Source organism: Oreochromis aureus, linkage group 15, assembly GCF_013358895.1.
Source record: "Oreochromis aureus strain Israel breed Guangdong linkage group 15, ZZ_aureus, whole genome shotgun sequence".
Lineage (NCBI taxonomy): Eukaryota > Metazoa > Chordata > Actinopteri > Cichliformes > Cichlidae > Oreochromis > Oreochromis aureus.
The window spans coordinates 29,730,504-29,748,946 of record NC_052956.1 but is presented as its reverse complement, the minus strand read 5'-3'; the positions used below and the strand labels follow the sequence as shown (position 1 = coordinate 29,748,946).

General features: G+C 41.9%; 1 protein-coding gene across 3 annotated transcripts in view; it reads left to right on the top strand.

The window, feature by feature from the left end:
- Positions 1–18,206, top strand: part of tab2 (TGF-beta activated kinase 1 (MAP3K7) binding protein 2) — a 40,336-nt gene extending 22,130 nt beyond the window's left edge. Inside the window, exons 2-7 of one of the 3 annotated variants that reach the window (XM_039599197.1) lie at positions 6,798–6,980; positions 9,018–10,644; positions 13,351–13,511; positions 14,633–14,726; positions 16,428–16,523; positions 17,532–18,206. In XM_039599197.1, the coding sequence (XP_039455131.1) occupies positions 6,879–6,980; positions 9,018–10,644; positions 13,351–13,511; positions 14,633–14,726; positions 16,428–16,523; positions 17,532–17,668 (2,217 nt within the window). In that variant the 5' untranslated portion in view covers positions 6,798–6,878 and the 3' untranslated portion in view covers positions 17,669–18,206. Of the gene's footprint in view, positions 1–6,794; positions 6,981–9,017; positions 10,645–13,350; positions 13,512–14,632; positions 14,727–16,427; positions 16,524–17,531 lie in introns of all 3 variants that reach the window. The other 2 variants (XM_031735455.2, XM_031735454.2) reach the window with 2 other exon arrangements.
- Positions 18,207–18,443: the final 237 nt, after the last annotated feature.

Sequence of the window (18,443 nt, the reverse complement as noted above, 5' to 3'; positions counted from 1 at the left end):
CACATATGGATATACAGTTGGAAGACAGGTTAGTTTATAGTAACTAGCTTCTCATTTTTCAATAAGTTGTCTGTAAGCAGTTTTTATTTTCTCCCCATTGTTGGCAAGTAAGCGTCTTCAAAGTTTCAAAGATTTTCAAGCTTTTTGACATGTTTTAAAAGTGTTTGCAAGAGAAGTAAACATAGAAATTCTTTTGTCTTGTCGCAGGAGTTTGCACTACGAAAAGGAATTGAAGAAGTCAACTCAGTAGCTTTGCAATGCTTAATACAGGTTATGTTTTGGCCACAGACTGTATATAAAAGATGAACATAGCTCACAGCTTTGAAAAGTAAGCCAGTGTGGAAATGGCATAAACCTGCTTAGGAAAGGTAACAGTGAGCACCTCAACTAAATCAGTCTGCCATAGTTGATGTGTTCTTAATGACCTGCCAGGATTACTACAGATAAACAGTTTATTGTCTTACTTTTTTATTATTATTTTTTTCCCCCTTTTCAGGCCTTTAAAAGCTACAGGTTGGAAATAACTGTTGTCAGCTAGCAGCATAGCTACAGTTGTATTTTTGATTAGATTTGTTAATGGATTAGCATCCTGCCACCATCCTGCTCGTGGCCGAGGTGGTTGCAGGTGAAATAAGCTGTAGGCTGGCTGCGTGATGGAACACACACGTTTGTACTCTAAAAACCTGGCTAATGAGCTCAGCAATGTGCCGCCCACAGACATTTTGTACTGAAGAGATAGGTAGAGGAGTGGAGGAGGATTTTTTTTTTTTTTTTTTTTTTTTAAAGGAGGTGAGTTCATTTCCTTTCCTCCCCTTATTTGGCAAAGATGGACACAATGGGTCAGCCGTTTTACCTGTTATTTAAGGTGTTTACAGAAGAAAGCAAAAAGTTGGAAAAAGCTGTCAGTCCATGGTTGCACAGAGAGGCCTCTCAAGAGAGGCATGTCTTTGCACTTCTAAGACCTCCCAGTTTCCCACAGTGCCTTGGGAGGGGTTGGTTAACCTGGGGAGCTGGTGCTCTTGCCTGCTTCCAATCAACCACCATCTGCAGGCTGCGGTCCTGAAGAATTTTTGATTTCCTGCACACACACGCACACGCACGCTTGCACATGAACAGTTTCATGTCCCTATTTTCGAAAGCGAGCAGCTAAAAGCTGAGCAGAGTTGATTCCAGCTCTGCATGGCCTTTGAGGCCCAAGCTTCATGGCACAGTGGATGGCAGTTTGGATTCTGTACTTAATGTGTGTAGTTTGTTTCTGTTCAGGAGGCATTGTCTGGAGTGTGTGTGTGCGTGTGCGCGCGTGTGTGTGTGTGTGTGTGTACAATTTATTGTTAATGCGTTGACAAGTAATGTTCACTTTAGTGTGAGAAGTGTAATTCTTGAAGAAGTAATATTATTGTCTGGACCAGTCATTCATACAGTGTATAAACAGATAATAAGACTTAAGATTTGCACTCTTATTTCTTATTTTACAAGATGAAGGATCAGGATGTTTTAAGGCAGTCTTCAGTTGTCTCAAGTTTCCTTTTGACACAATTGCAGTTTATCTTAAAGTTTATTTTACTCTGACTTGTGACATTAATATGGTGAGAAATCACTTTGATTCAGGTGGTCGCAGCTTATGTGATGACTTGAGAGCTCTTTTGTTAAGACTAGTCTCCTCAGTAAAATTTCCATGCATTTCTATGGTCTGTGGGAGGCAAGGTAAGGCCTGTGATTGGTCAAGTCATTGCATCGAAATGAAATGAAACGGAGCAAAAAGTATGAGTCAGGTTGTGTTCTTTAAGAACATGTATATGTGAGTAATACACAATAATGTGAATAAATGGAAGCAGACGGCTGCAAGTTGCATTATAGCTCAGCATAATCATAAATCTTACACTGTGTAGTACAGCACATTTGATCTACAGCTTTGTGTTTTCTTTAGTGCATTCCTTGCTATCTGAAGTGTAATTAAACTGATTTGATTGGCCTTACTGAGAGCTCTGTGTTGTAAATATGTTGCTTATGTGCAACATTATTCTAAGTCGGTAAGTAAGCAGCTTGCTTTGCTGTTCTGAGAATAATTTGCCACAGTCATGAATCACAGGAGTGGATACTGGTCCTGTGAGTGCGTTTAGCAGTAACTGACTGTGCATGATGTTTTCAAGTATGACAAGTCCATGCCTGTGTTAGTGTGTTTGCTTAATGCACACACAAACTTACACTTACATGTGATTTTGGGGGGTGAGGGAGGGACAGGCTACAAATTAACGCCTTTATTTGTTTAGGTTTTGCTGGACCAAGACACAGCAGAAATATTTCATGCAGTGCTGCTGTGCTACTCCTTAAAGCTGCAGAGGATGTTTCAGATTCAAGCTGTATGTTTTTAGTGTTTGAGCTACCATTTCTGCAGAAGATCAGTTATTTGAAGACTTGACATGACAAGATCAGCACTGTCCTAAACAATCACCATCATGCATTCCACTATCTGTAATCAGTAGACAGTACGACATGACATTTTGTTGTTCACGGTGTGTTTTTGTTTTGTTTTTTGTCAGCTAACCTTTTTTTGGGGGGGAGGGGTTGCACAAGCATCAGGTGCTGGACTGATATTGCTGCCAAGAGCTCCTGTTGATGATTTATTCCCCTTTTATTTAAACTTTAATTGATTTGGACATTTTTAGGAGCATTCAGTCTTGCATAGTGAATGACTCCATTGATGTACCATGGCAAGGCCTGCTACTGCCAGAAATGAATGTGGGGCTTTGGGTCAATGCTTTGGCACAGTGAATAACACCCTGAGCAATGGGAACTTTGTCTCTATCTGTGCTGCCTCAGGCCCCATTCCACTGCTGCCTTCAGGGACAGCAAGCACTGATCTGCTCCTGTCAGAGCAACCCCTAATACACGGGCCGCTCACGGACCTATAATTACCTAGAGTGAAGAGGTGTGGACCTTTTTTTTGAAGCCGGGAAACAATCTAACCACACTGTTGACCTGTAACTGGGTCAGCCGCCAAACAGCGAATTTCCTTCCCCGTTGTTCCCACAACGGCTGTGCTGCAGCCCTCTGAGTGGGGCTTAAATTGTAGACTGTTGCCCTCTGGCTCCCTGCACTCATGCATCCTCTTAGCCTGTAAGTCAAACAGGTAAATATACACTGATAATATATTAGTTTCCCAAAGATGACGACTTAAAAGGATTCATTTTCTTGTGGGTTTATTAGCTTCATGTGCTGGTGGAGACGAAGCATGCTTTACTGGAGTAGTAGGCTTTACTCTAAACATGTAATCTGAGATGCAGCACACTGTTTTCCTCTGGTTTGCAGTTAGTCGCTCATCAAGCTGCACTTTGTGCTTCTTTTCGACACCCTCTAAATGAATTCCACAGTCTGGTGGCATACTTGCAAAGCTTTCCATTTGCTTGTATTTCAGAAGACAAAAGAAAGCACTGACAGTTATTTTAGATTCTTATGTAATGGACAAGTTTTATCAAGACTTTAATGGTTCTTCTCTTTCAAGGGGACCTGGAAAGAAAAGTATTTCATAAGTGGAGAATATCATAAGTTGTATCTTTGTGAAAGAAAATATATTTTCTTTTTTAGATGAAAACATGACTGTCTATGCTGGTAGTACTCTTCTAAGGAGACCTTCAGCTTTGACTTCATGTTGCCTGCTATGGATTTTTATAAAGTCTCTCAGGAGCTTCAGCACTTCTTTGCAGTTGACACCCTACGATTGACAGTAGCAAATAGGTCCTCCTACTGCTTTCAGCTATAGACGGATGTTTTGCAGAACTGATTTACAACTTTGAAGTTATGACATTACACATCCTCATTTCACAGATAAGGCAAAAACAGCTGCTTCTTGGCTGAAATAAGATGCCAGTGAGGTTGAAGTACACTCATGATTTCTCTCATCATTAAGTAAGTGTATTTAAGTGTCTGTAAATGATTTCACTTTTAAATCTCATGTTAGGATTGCTGTTGAGATGTATCACTAATTCCTCTTTAGCATTGACTGGCGTCGAACACAACAGGGTGTGCTTCATGTGTCACAATGTTGTGATTGGCATATTTGAACCTCCCACTGAAAGCTGTTTCGAAAGAGTGTGGTTAGAAGAAAAGTGTGGGAGAAGACAAAACATGGCTGTCATGAACTAACACTTTGAAGTTCTCATGGCTGCTGCGTTCACTTTTGTCTGCTTGTGCTTCTTTCACACAGCAGGATAATGGGTGGAGAAGTGGGATTATAGAAAAGGTATTTTGCAGTGCGTTGACTGCTCGAGACGTTGCACAGTGGCTAGTAGTAAAGTGTGGTTGCTTTGGCAAGTTCCCGGGTATGAGTAAAGCTTATACGTTGAATGAAGTACAACCTACCAGCCAACTCGATCTTTTAAAACATACTCTCTTTCTTTCTTTCTTTAATCCTGGTTTGGAGCCCATGGTGTTTATTGTATTTTGAACTATACAGAAAAGTGTTTACTAATACAAGCTAACTAAGGCTACGTTCACACTGCAGGTCTTAATGCTCAATTCCGATTTTTTTGATCAAATCCAATTTTTTTTTGTCTGCTTGTTCACACTACAAATAAAATGCGACAGCAAATGCGCTCTAGTGTGAACGCTCAAAGCGGCCTGCATGCGCAAAAGAAGATGTCACACACAACGCGCTCTGTTTAGACCCAGAGCAAACGATATTGTTTGACTTCGGACTTTACGTTTCGAAATTTTTGCTTTAAGTTATTTTGTTATTTACATAATAATGTAAATAACCTAATAATTATCCTTATTGCTGTTTTAGAGGAGCGGTGCTTCAAAGGATAGTTGCAGATTTCTGTCAGAATCTGCAGATTATACAGTACAAATAAAATGTTCACGTTGTGTTCCCAACAGTTTCACTAACATCTACACTGGATGGCCAGGAAGCGTTCACGATGTCTTCTCAGACGCTTCTCCGGCGCTGATAATTGGCGTCTGTCTTGTGTCAGTGACGTAAAAGACGGATTTTATGCGACATGACCGTTCAAACAGCAGTCGCTTTCTAAAACATCAGATATGTATCGGATTCAGTACCAAATACGAAAGTGACCCAGATTGGATTTGAAAATATCGGATTTGTGCCATTCACACTGTCATACCATGATCGGATATGGGTCGCATAGGGTCAGAAAAGTCGGATTTGATGCGCTTTCGCCTGCAGTGTGAACGTAGCCTAACTGATGATACACTAAATATAAGAAGTGTGTCCTGAAAGTAGAATTTAACTTCTTGCAGCAGAATCTTTTTCAAGTAGGCAAACATGGTTGTGAAATTCAGGGCCGATGCAACAGTTTGAACGATAGATGATACCAGTATTGCTTTCTCATTTGTTTGGTTTCTGTAGATGCTTCACCTTTTGAGTTTTGTGTTTTAGCTCTTCATCTCACTGCCTATGAAAATGTATAGCCAAAGCAAAATTGGTGGTAGACAGCAAATGCATCAGCCCCTGACATCAGTATTTTATTTACTGTATATCAGCTAGTGTCAGCAGGGGTGATAATGGCTGATACCAATATAGAAGTGCTTCTGATATCGAGATGCATCTGTAAATTTTTAATCAAACCATAAATATCACATGTAATCTTAATTAAATGTGTTTAATTTGCTCAAGTCTCCACTAGACTAACTTTGCACTTTACAAACTAACATGCTGGCTTAGCTGTTCCCTCTGTAAGGCTTTACTCTCTTTGACCCACTGTTGTGATTGGCTGCCTCTCACATACAGGTTTGAAGACCAGGTTGGTGGGGCTTCTGTGCTTACAGAACAGAGCATTTATGGCATTCGTAGTGGTTACAAGTACTGAAGTCATAATGCTTTGGCAGTGTTTAATTTTTGCATTCACTGTTGTTGCAAGTATGTAGGGAATTTCAAATTATGAGAGGAAATAAGTAAAAACTTCAAAGATTCCCTTTAGACCATAACTGAAAGTTTGAAGAGCTGGAAGGAGAAATGTTTAGTTTGAACTAAAGGGGCAAAATTTAAGTCCATTGTTGTTCTGTAGCAGTTTAGCTTGTAGATATAAATGTGCAGTTTCATACTCTTCACGTTTATTTTGTCATTTTCCAACAGCGCTTTGTTCAAAAGCTGTAAAACATAACAAAGCAGCAGCATCGTTACTGTGGCTCACAAATGTACTCCTGTGTTTCTCTCAGTGGTTCACATTTATGTGTGCAGGAAGGGAAACTAACAAATGGCATGCAGCCCTTTAGCTTGGTCTTTATCATACAGTGGGATTCTGAGGAATCAACTGTTCTGCACAGCTGCTTGTCTGCATATGAACATGTGCATCCACACCACGCTGGTTTTCAGGCCCTTTTCTTTTCTGTAATAAGTGAATGTTGATGTTGAGATGAGTTGGAAAGGCTGTTTTTTCTCAGTAGTCAGTCAGAGGTGGTTTCCTCCCTTTGCTACTCTTTTATTAAGGAGCTTTATGGGGAGAAGGGCTTTTGAAATGAATGCTGTCTGTTCTCATTGAACATCTCTGAAATTTTGTTTTGAAAGCTCCCAGGCAATAATGAAAAAGTCGACCTCAAATGGCTGACGGATGTCTTGTAGAGAAAATTTGCAATAGACCACATTTGCTCCTTTTCGGCCTCTTGGACAGAGTCCTTACTGAATATTAACAAAACACCGTTATACAACTCATAATGGTGAAATGGTGGTCAGAGTATTGTCTGTACAGAGAAAGAGATGTTTCTTTTTGACAGAATCACCATGAGAGAGTGTTGGTTCCTTATCAGATTCTCTCCTTCCTTTCTTTGTTTCAATTTAGAAGATGTTCAAAATGAAGGCGGTTTGCTGCCGAGACTGACTTCCCCGTGTGCTGAACAGAACAAACAGACCTGGCATCATACGAATGGCCCAGGGAAGCCACCAGATTGACATTCAGGTTTTGCATGACCTGCGCCAAAAGTTCCCTGAAGTCCCAGAAGGTGTTGTCTCCCAGTGTGTTCTGCAGGTAAGGGCCATATAAACACCTCTGCTCGGAATTATGTGAAAGAAAATAAAGTCTACATAATTTATGCTGTTTTTGCTCCATGTCCGTGTGTTTTGTATCAACTGTCAGTGGCTCAGTGTTGGTATCTTAGTAGTGAGTGCAACAAAGAAAACAGCATAAATTGAGATAGCTGTTGAATAAGACAAAGCAGTTTTCATGCCTGGGAACAGGATAGTACTGTATACTAATAATGAATTCAGCTAAGAATGTCATGGCATAAAGGAGAGTGGGCGAAAATGATGCAGTGTTTAAGCTTACCCACTGATTGTACTTGGGCAACCAAGGTTACTTTTTTTCACATGACTCTAAAGAGATTAGTATATTTACTCCAGGCTTGATAAAACGTGTCTAGTATTTTAGTATACTCTGGATGCTCATGCTCTGGATGAAAGAACTACATGAGTTGGGTCGATTATCAGGTTGTTGGTTTTGTTTGTTTTGTTTTTTTTTAAAACAAGGCTTTTGATTGGTGAAAATCAGTTTTCGCAGTTTAGAAAGATGTAAAATGTGATATGATCTGGTTGTGCTATAAGAACAAAAACAAAAAAAAAACCAGAGTTGGGAGTAACAGCTGTTGGTTCATCTTAAACCAAAATCAGACCTCTTGTGTTTAAAATCATTTTAGCTCCTTTTCCATTGGTGCCTACTCGGATCACCTGGTACCAAGTACTATCACCTAATGAAAAGCCCTGAACCCTGGCGAGTTGATCCAAGTAGGTAATAATGGAAAAGGGACTTTTGTATCCTAACAATGAATAACAGACTAATTTTAACTCCCCTACTTGAAAGACCAAAGAGATTATGCCGTGGAGAGGCATCCATGTTCTGTCAGTCCCCTATAGATAAGAATTACTACACCATCTACAGTATTAATCAGAATTAAACTTCCACACAATGATCAATTCAAAGGTCTTCACCATAATTGATGCCAAGGTCTCTTTTATCATTTTATTGGCAGTAATTTGTGAATTATGTTGAATCATGAGTTGGATGAGCTACTGAAGTTGTGGTTCATATGTTAGTTGTTGCATGACAGCAGTGCTGCCATGTCATTACAGAAGAAAACAAGCTCCATACCCTTTGTTACAGCATTGATCCCTGCATACAATTTTTCAATAGTTGTGTTGTTGTAGGTCTACGCATTGTGTTGTCATTTTCGGTACCTGTGTATTATTATTTCTTCCAACCTGGCCATAAAATGCTATTCTCAAAAATGGAAATGGTGTAAGCATCTTAGTTTTTTCATCTTCCTGTAAGTAAACATGAAACAAACACACGTTGCTAGGGCTGTGCGATATGACCAAAATCTCATATCCCGATATTAAGACATCTATCGTCCGATAACGATATAAATCACAAAAATGTAACATTTTCTGTAAATTCTGTGAATGTCGGGCAGCTCGACTTGCGTGAAGTGTTTCGAGCTGGGCGTCGAGTGTTTTAACTGATGCATGAAACGATACATTTTTAGACATAAGTTGTAACGGCCGCCGTTTTCTTTGTGAGTATTTAAAAGCCTGTTCTAACGTTTGAGTCTAAGGTTTATTTTTTAGCACCTGACGGCTCTTTTTTGCTTCTCATCCGTAAATACTCTGCATCTTTCACGTGATTCAGTTTATTTTGAAAAGTCTTAACAGGATCTTGAGCTTTATTGTGAAAGGTTTATGTGGAGAATAAACAAGCGGACACGAGGTGGTTTTACCGTCGTTGTTGCTAACGACAACGCATAAAAACAAGCGCTTGTCCGTCTGTAGTGTGGTTATATTAAATATAAGAGAAAGAGAGAACTTTAGGAAATTAATATAGCCACTACAGTGACCATCAAAATAATGAAAAAATATTGCCGTAAACAGTTTATTTTGCGACACCACGAAACAAACAATAGCGTAAAATGAAACGATAGACGTTTTTATATCGTCATCCGATATATATCGTTATATCGAACAGCCCTACATGTTGCCTAACAAGTCTGTCTCTTCTCTTCTCTCTCTCCTGCAGAATAACAACAATTTAGACGCCTGCTGTGAATACTTGTCCCAGGTCAGTCCGGGCTACCTGTACAGTGAAGAAGGGAACCTCAGCTTTTCAGACGACCCCAGCTTCAGCAGGCTCCATAATCACATGACCCAGCTGAACCTGGACCTGCAGCCTCAGAATGTGCACGTGGGCCCGGTTCGGGACAGCCTGAGAATGAACGGCAGCCGGACTCTGGCCCACAGCCTGAGTGAAGGGCCCCTTTCTACAGGCCAGGCCACTAACAGTGACTTCTTTCAGCAGGAGCCCCAGTCAGCCCCAGTGCAGGTGCCCTCCAATTTCAATGTATTTGGCGTGATGGAGCCCCCGCGTAAACCGCAGCCTCCACAGCACCTTGGACTCTACCCTCTGGGTGGCAAAGCAACAGCTATGGGTTCCCAGCAGACACCACGCTTCAACCCAATCACCGTGACGTTAGCCCCTAACATCCAGACAGGACGCAACACCCCTACTTCTTTGCACATACATGGTGGGCCACAGTCGGGCCTAAGCAGTCCACAGGGTAACTCAATTTACATCCGGCCTTACGTTAGCCAGTCCGGTACGACACGGCAAAACCAGCAGCAGGGAGGCAGGGCCCAGTACAGCCCCACTTCCCAGCCTCAGCAGCAGATCTACCAGATCTCACATCCTTCCTCCCTGTCCGGCTCCTGGTCCGGCACTCAGCACTCTTCCTCCTCCTCTCATACCTCACAGCCCCAGACCCAGGGCCATCAAACTTCTCACGTCTACATGCCCATCAGCTCACCTACAAATCCCCAGGCGCCTTCCTTTCTTCCTACTGGAAGTCAGGTCTCTTCCTCTGGTGTCTCATCATGCTCCTCTTCCTCTTCCTCCTCTTCGGTCATGCCCAGCTCCCTGTCTGCGATCAGCCAGTACAATATCCAGAACATCTCCACTGGCCCACGGAAGAATCAGATAGAGATCAAACTTGAATCTCCACAAAGGAGCAATTCTGCAACAGCTGTGCTGCGGACGAGCAGCGGGCCCCGCTCATCCTCCACGTCCTCCTGCCCTTCCTCTTCCTCTTCATCTGCTGGGGCAGCTTCTGTCCCTGCCACCCCTCTGTCAATCGGAGGGTCGGGTCCCACTGTTTACATCTCTACTGCTGCTACCACTCCCTCTGAGGAAGTCATTGTTGCCTCAGCCGGCTCCCGCCCACAATCCAAGTTGGGTAGGAGTCCTCACACACTCTTCATCTCAACAAACCCTTCCTTACAGGGGCCCTCAGGGGCCAGGAACATAGGGGGTCAAGTGAGCATGGGCCCTGCTTACATCCACCATCATCCACCTAAATCTCGCCCCTCTGTGGGAGGAGGGGGTACAGCTTCTTCCCCACGCGTGGTGGTCACTCAGCCCAACACCAAATACACTTTTAAAATCACAGTGTCTCCTAACAAACCCCCAGCGGTGTCCCCTGGAGTCGTGTCCCCGACTTTTGACATCAACAATCTCCTCGGCCTACCCCAAGACCACCACTTCGTTGAGACAGACCCCCAGCATCTCTCAGACCCACTATCGCCACACCGGGAGAGACAGAGTGAACCTCGCAGACTCAGCATGGGCTCTGATGATGCAGCATACACACAAGGTAAGAAATACAGAGTAGCATCGATAATAAAGGTCATTTACATTTTAAAATTACTCCTGTACTATTTTTACAATGCTGACATTGTAGCATTTCTTAGTTGTTTGCATAAAAAGCATCTTCTGTTTTATAATGCTTTATATATAGACTTATTCTGCTCTCTATTCAGCTTTTTACTGAACATACACAAAGCTTCAGAAATTGTTTACACTGTGAATCGTATTTCATATAGACCTCTGAAATCTGGTTCGAACTGTTTGGTTTACAGTTGGACTATGTAGCCACAGTAAAGAGGGTAAAGCTCTTCAACAGTCCTCCTGTGTATGTTGTTCTCATTTGAGTTTTGTTTTTACAAATATTATTCAGGTTTCTGCTATTCTCAGTAGGCCAAAATACTTTTTCCACAGGCTTCTGCCAAGAAAGTCATTTTAATATGAAGTATACTGCTTTTTTTCCATAAGATCCTCTGCAGTGCTTTTCCTGAGCCAAACTGTCTATGCTTGCTGTCAGTATTGTTCAGCCATAGTGGAAACATGTTGTGTTCATCTTCACAAAGTTGAAAAGCAAAGGTGACTCGCTGAGTGGGGGCCGATGTGATCATGACTCTAGTGTGAGTCCTCCACAATAAATGCTGCATTTGCTCCACCAGCGCCTGAGACTTGCAGATTCTGTTGTGTGAGTCAAACATGTCAGAGCACACTGCTGTTTCCTTTTTTGGGCTTTTCACTGTATTATGAGTGAGTCAGCGGCTATGGCTCCTGCACTGTGGTGACTATCACCAAGAGGGGCTTCACACCAGGCATGCCGCCTCTGTGATTGACCCTCATCAGTGCAGTTTTCCATCACTTTATCCTCGCTGGTTTGGGAAAATGTTATCCCCTACTGTTTTGATTGGCAAGGTCACTTTGGAAGTTGGTGCAGACACACCTGTCACCACATAACTGTTAGTTGAACATAACTGTGTTAACTACCATCAGTCACCAAGAATGTGTGTTATTGTCTGGCAGTGGAATAACATTAGTGGTATTGCATAACTGTTAAACAGTTGGTTCAGCCCTCTGGGGCAACACCACTTTTTGTATAGGTAAATTATCCATCTGAATTCTGGAGTTGTGGGTGTGATCACCTTGATTGACAGGTGTGCTGACACAGGGCTGGGCCACAGTTTCGTTTGTTCAAGTCACTGAACTGAACTGCTCTGCAGTGTTTGTACCTTACTGGAGGATTACTGAAGTTTGTGGTTCAGTCCCAGTACAGTGTACGGCTGCAGCTAGTTATTCAGTATTGTTAGTTTTAGCCAGTAACTTGGCATTTTACTCCTTTTGGACAAAACAGTGACAATGGCACTTCTAAATGCAAAGTCCAAAAGCAGTGAGTGATGTCTATGGTGCATGCTGGACACCTTTACGACAGTGACTTGTCAATTATAACATTGGCCCAACATGAAGTGTTGTCCTTCTTAACTCTAATAAGGACCATAATTTACAAAATATGCGTCAGGCAATTTAGAACATAAATTTATCTATAAAATATTTACAGGGGGTTATTGAGAAGAGCCGACTTCCGACTTCTTTTGCACCCAAAAAGGTCACCTGTTGCTGACAAATAGAACAAATATTTAAGGCAGTTCTGCACTGGCTCCACTTCAACAGATGTGCTTAATGTGTGGTAGCATGGACCAAACAACCAGTTTGTACATGTGCAGGAGGAGAGGGAACACAGGAGGAGATGGATGGAGAGAGACACCTCAGTTTATCACTTCCAGTAGTCAGATAAAGTAATGTGAGTGTGTGTGTGTGAGTAAATATTTATCACAGTTTGCCTCTCCAGTGTATGCTGGATCTCCTCTATTATGTCATAACAGCCTCGAATCAAATTGATTTTCATCTTCAGGAAGTGGATGAAGTTGGAGGGAACTTTACGAGTGGAGTTAGTGAACAAACCTGGCGTTGATTGTTGAACTCCTGCCAATCGTAATGTCTACTGGTCCTGTTAATTCTTTTTATCCTTTTGAAATAAAAGAAAAAGAAAAAAATCGACTTAATACATTTCTACTCATTCACCTGATAACCTTTCACTCACATCCATGAATCAGGTACATTAATTAAATACTGGAGAACTCCGTGGGCCATCATGTTATAACTCCTCAGTGTGTAGTGGCGTGTGTTTGTGTATTGCAGGAGAGAGAATTGTTTATCGTAGAATGCCTGTGAAGGAGGTGTTGCCACCTGTCAGAAAGTGCAAGAACTTTAATGAATTATGGGAAATGTACTGTAGAGACTTGAGTACATTATGTGCATGGTTAAGGCAGAATTTGCCTTCAGCAGTTTGCGAATCAGAATAAGTCTCATCTCCTCGTGTTACCACAATAGGTGATGAAAGGCAGCAGTGAGGATTCTAATGTTGCTTTCCCGTCTCCCCTTACACAAGGCTGTCTTTATGGGAAGAGAATTATCTAAACTGGTTTGACTGTTGTGTGCAGTCTGTGGTGCATTTGAAAATGTGTTGTTACTTTATACCCACGAGCACAGTGCTGCTTGAATGGCTTGTTGTCAGCATATTTTTGTTCTTTACTTAAATGAGAGTTTTGCTTGAACTTTTCATGGATTTCGCCCTCCTTCCTTTACAAATCAGGTTAAATTATGTTGTCATTTCTCATTAATAATAATTGTTACTGAGTCTTCTTTGTGTTTGTCTCTTTCCTTTTAGCATTGTTGGTGCATCAGAAGGCACGAATGGAGAGGCTGTGGCATGAGTTGGAGATGAAGAAGAAGAAGCTGGAGAAACTAAAAGAAGAAGTCAACGAAATGGAGAATGACCTGACCAGGAGACGTCTGGAGAGATCGAACTCAGCTTCCCAAATTCCTTCTGTAAGGAGAATTTGTTAGTTACCAGAAAAAAAAAAAGTCTATGGTGTGTGTTTTTGTGGGAGTATCTTTTTTTAAAACAGTTGAGGTTGAATCCAGTGCATGAAGTTGGTGATGTCTAGTTGATGATATTTAAGTGGAGCTCCTGTTAGCTAGTGTTGCTTGGTGTTGAGGCTTAAGATTACTTACACAGGTTCTAAATAGCATTTAATATGTGCATAAATGCTACCTAACAGACTGCCATAAGAGATTCACTGCTCATTTCAACATTTTCCTCATTTGTTGTTTTGATCTTTGGGGTAGAGAGCAGTTTTTAACACATCTGTCCAAAATATCTTGTAGGTATTCAATTGGGTAGAAATATAATAATGATCTCTTGGCTAAACTAGTCAGATTGTTATAATCTTTGAAAAAGAGAATTGTCAAAGGTCTCCTAACCCACATCTTTTACTGGTCAACAGATTATAAACAAAAACAGTTTATTATGATTGTATCAGCAGCTGATTTAGAAATAAAAATGCTAAAGAATCAGCAGAGAAGTGCCATAACTGAAACCAAATGTACTTCTGGTTATTATTGATAGATAAAAGGCTGAATAGACAAAACCATATTATCTGGGTCATATTGCCATTCACATCAGTGCTCCTACACCCTGAAAATATGTTGATTACAGGGTCCGTTTATGATTTGGCTGATAGCGCTCCACATTTTCAGACTGATGGAGCACACACTTTGTCTGATTCACTTTGCAGTTCATTTTAGAGCCGTGCAGCTACTTTCAGAGAAAAGAAAACATCTCTTCTTATTTTCTGCACAGCTTACCATCGCTGTTGCATTTACGTCTGTGATTTTTGTTGTAATATTGCAGGTTTAGAAAGAGCGGTACTTTCTGCTTTATGTCGAGTCAGCTGTTTTCATCGGGTTGGGTCAACAGAGAGGGGGAGAAAGTAGCTGAGGAAGGTTAATTGGTTGGTGGTGCTGAGCTCAGTAACTCTTTGGTTCAGTGTTGTTTACTGAGGAGAGTGGAACAGCTCTCCTCGTGACACGGTCACAGGTCACTGACTCCAAGCTGCCTACATTTGAAGCTACATGTCTGAACCCTTTCTTTTTTTTTTCCCTTTCAGATTGATGAAATGAAGCAGTTGCGATCCCAAAACAGGTCATTGCAGATTGATATAGACTGCCTCAGCAAAGAAATTGATCTTCTTCAAACAAAAGGTACTGACTCACCATCTCTGATTTATTTGTATCTACGTGTATTTTCAGATGATAAAGCCAACAGTAAGTCGTTAAATGAAGCAGGCCAGATCAGATTGAGGCCTGGCAGCAGTAGCACATCGCTCTGGCCTCACATCCTCTTGACACATGCAGCCAAAGTGCTACCATTGTGCTGCTAACCAGTTCTTCCTGAATTGCATCCTGTAGCTGGTGGGTAACAAGGGATTTATTGGCCCCCTGGCAGCACTCCACTACCAACAGATCACTGCCGCTGCCTAACGGGTCTGCACAGGTGAAAAGGAAGGCATAAATAATGCTCGCACACTTGGGGATTTTTTTTTTATTTTTTTTTGACCACAACACAGAATCATTTTGTTAACGTATTACCAACTGTTAAGAAAACAGTGACATTTTGATGTATTTACTAATTCCAGTGAATGACCCCTGTGTTGCAAATCATACATGCCACTTCCATAGATATGCTTATTATTTTAGCTGCTATTCAGAGACAGTTTCATCTTGATGGAAAAGCTCCACAAACTTTTCCATGGTTTTTATATGTAGGGGTGCACTGATCGCGCTGAATGCAGTTTGGATACAATACTGATACCTTTGCTTTAGGTATCTGCTGACAGCGATTGCCTATCCTATACTCACTTGACCACAGTTTGCAGTAAGGGGGAAAAAAAACATAGAAACAAAGATACAAATAAAAGCTTTTGGTGTTGCAAGACTGTTAAACTGACTTGCTGTTAGCGTCCTCCATGATATGTATTGTTTGCAACCTTTGTTTATGTGTGATGTAAAAAAGAAGATTACCTATAACTCCTGGAGGAAATGATATTTTCTTTCAGAACCTGTTTTTTAAGTGCTTTTTCGGGGCAAGGCAGTCTAATTAATCGAATTTGAACTTTAGTTAAATTTTTGGCTTTCAACAATTACACACACCACTTGATATAATAGCAGTGAGATGTTTGCCCCTCCCTAAAATTTTAAACTGACTCAGTTAACAAGATATATCTAGAGGAAGTAAGCCTCAGTTTCCATAGGGGAACCTGTTGAGCTTGTGGAGTCAGCTTCAACTTTTTGTTGCTCATCCAGTGGCTGCCATGCAAGTGTAGTGAATTAGATATCTTAAACATTCAAACTCCCATTCTCTGGACTCCTTGTTTCAGCCTTTGCTGCTCATGAGATAACCCAGAATAAATGGAGCCCTGATGAGTGTATCTCAAACATGTAGGTTTCTGTTGATTTAACTCATAACGTGTGTTTTAATTCCTGTTTAGAAACGGGTCCCATCAAGGCTGGTGCTCCCTAATGTAAATTCTTCCCAAACAGCACACATTAGCAGAATTCTAGCATTTTATGGGTTAAATGGGAAATGTTGTAGCCATTCCTGCAAGAGCTGGCTGTTAGTTAGCTGTTTTTATAGTTTATAATAGTTTGCTGTTTTTATCTTGTAGCTTTCTTATTGGTGGTGCAGAAAAGATGCTTTGAAAGTCGTTGTCAGGGGATCTCCCCGCTAAGAAGTACCTCTCAGGAACTCTCTGGTGCCTAATCCTAATAGTACATCATACTTTTGCAATACTGTCCCTTAAGATTCAAGATTCTTTATTTGTCACGTGCATAGTTATACAAGTACAACACACAGTGAAATGTGTGGTAAAGGCTTGGTTCCATTCTCCTTCTTTTTGTGTACAGGACCACATTTTAATCCCGGTGCAATCCATAACTTTTACGACAACATTGGATTCCTCGGTCCTGTCCCACCCAAACCCAAAGGTACTTTATCTATTGGTAAGTTTAGAAAAGGTTGCATGCTTGTGTCTGACGTTTCTCATTGCACTGGCCACAGCCCCTGATATCCTAAGGCACAGGTGTCTAACTCCAGGTCTCGAGGGCCGCTGTCCTGCTTGTTTTCCAGCTAAGCTGCCCTAAGCTGCTTCTTATTGGCAAAGCACACCTCATCCAGGTAATGAGCAGCAGGTAGGGCAGGGATATCTCAAAAACAAGCAGGATACTGGCCCTCGAGGACTGGAGTTTGACATCCCTGTCCTAAGGTTAAAGCCGGCATGTGGTCAGGAGTCGGTGCACTACACTCCTCCTCATGTTGATGTGCATGTCTGTATTGTAGCTGGACCACACAGCAGAGGGTGTGTAAATACTGTGACCTCATAGTGGAATGGTTGTGTGGTTCTTCCCAGTCCTGTTTCTATCGAGTATGCACTTCTTTTGCATGCTCCACAGATTTCTAAGTCCATGTGATGCATGTTCAAATAGCATACCTTCATTTATGGTATTTGCAACACTTGTGAAACTCCAGACAGGTGTTGTTTGGAATAAGTGTTAATAAATAACAGTTTTAAAGTATTTTAGCTCTTTTTCACTCGATCTCTGAACATTTAGCTTACACATAAATTGGCCACATATTTGCCATTAGACCGGTGGTGATATTTGGCTCATCAGTCAAATCAAACCTATGGAAACAGAATCCCATGAAGTATCGGTTCTTTGATAAACTGGCTGTCTTTTAAACTGGTAGGCTTACAAAACTCTGAAGGGAAAAAAATGAAAAAGGAGGGTTTCCACATATGAAACAGACACAGTGTGGGTTATAAGGAAATGGGACGCTGTTTTTATTTCATCGTCTGATCTGCTTGTTGGTAAAGTGGCAGCTTTTTAGAGACTTCTCCTTGACACCAAGGCACTATCAGAATATTACATTTAAGTGCTGATAAATGCATGCTTATGCTTGTGATGTTACATGTCTCCCATCCCTCACTCGACTCCTCTTCTCCCTCTCAGACACAGGCAGTAAGAGTGTGAAGCCCATCACAGACCAGGAGGACGAGGGGACGCAGTGGAGCTGCACAGCCTGCACCTTCCTCAATCACCCCGCCCTGATCCGCTGTGAACAGTGCGATTTCCCGCGGAACTTCTGAGCCAACAAGGCTGCGACGCGCTGCCCCTTCCTCTGCCCGCCTGTCTTCTAGCAGATTAGAACAGACTGGGGCTCTGTCTGTTACTTTCCTAGATGTATGAAAACCGGGACAGGGCTTAGTCCTCGTACATCGTGCAGCCCGTTTTTGGGTTTTTTTGTTTTGTTTTGTTTTGTTATTTTCTTCTCCTCTTTTCTCCTCTCTATAGGCTTGTAGAACACTGTCCATTGAAGGCTTGACTGGATGGTGTTTACAGCTTGCGTTTCTTACTATAGGCCGGCAGAGTCGGATGATACCTCACCTTAGAGACTGGCATAGTGTGGGGTCCCGTTTTCCCCACCTCCCTTGCTCGACAGGTGACACTTTACACCCTGGGGATACCTCGCTGCTCCCACTTCACAGTATTACAAGCGTGGCCCTGCAGCGTGATTGCGCACATGCACACTCAACACAGATGTGCCTTTTGCAGATTTTTCCTTTTTTTTTTTTTTTCTTTTTTTTTTTTTGTGTCCCTTTTCTTCTTCTTCTGTGGTGGTGGCATGACTGGGGGAGGGGGGGTGGGAACTGTGTTGAGCCACCGTTCTCCACTTGAAGGGAACTCGTGGACTTTAAAGTTTGTTTGCTGTTTGTAGAGGATGCCAAAGGAGGAACCACCAGTGTTGCTGTCACTCAAACGTGCCTCGTTTCCTCAGCACCATTGTCTGTGTCTCTGATCGTGAGTTACCAAAACGCGAAACAAAAAACGGTTGCATGCTTTGTGTACAGAACACGGAGGCAG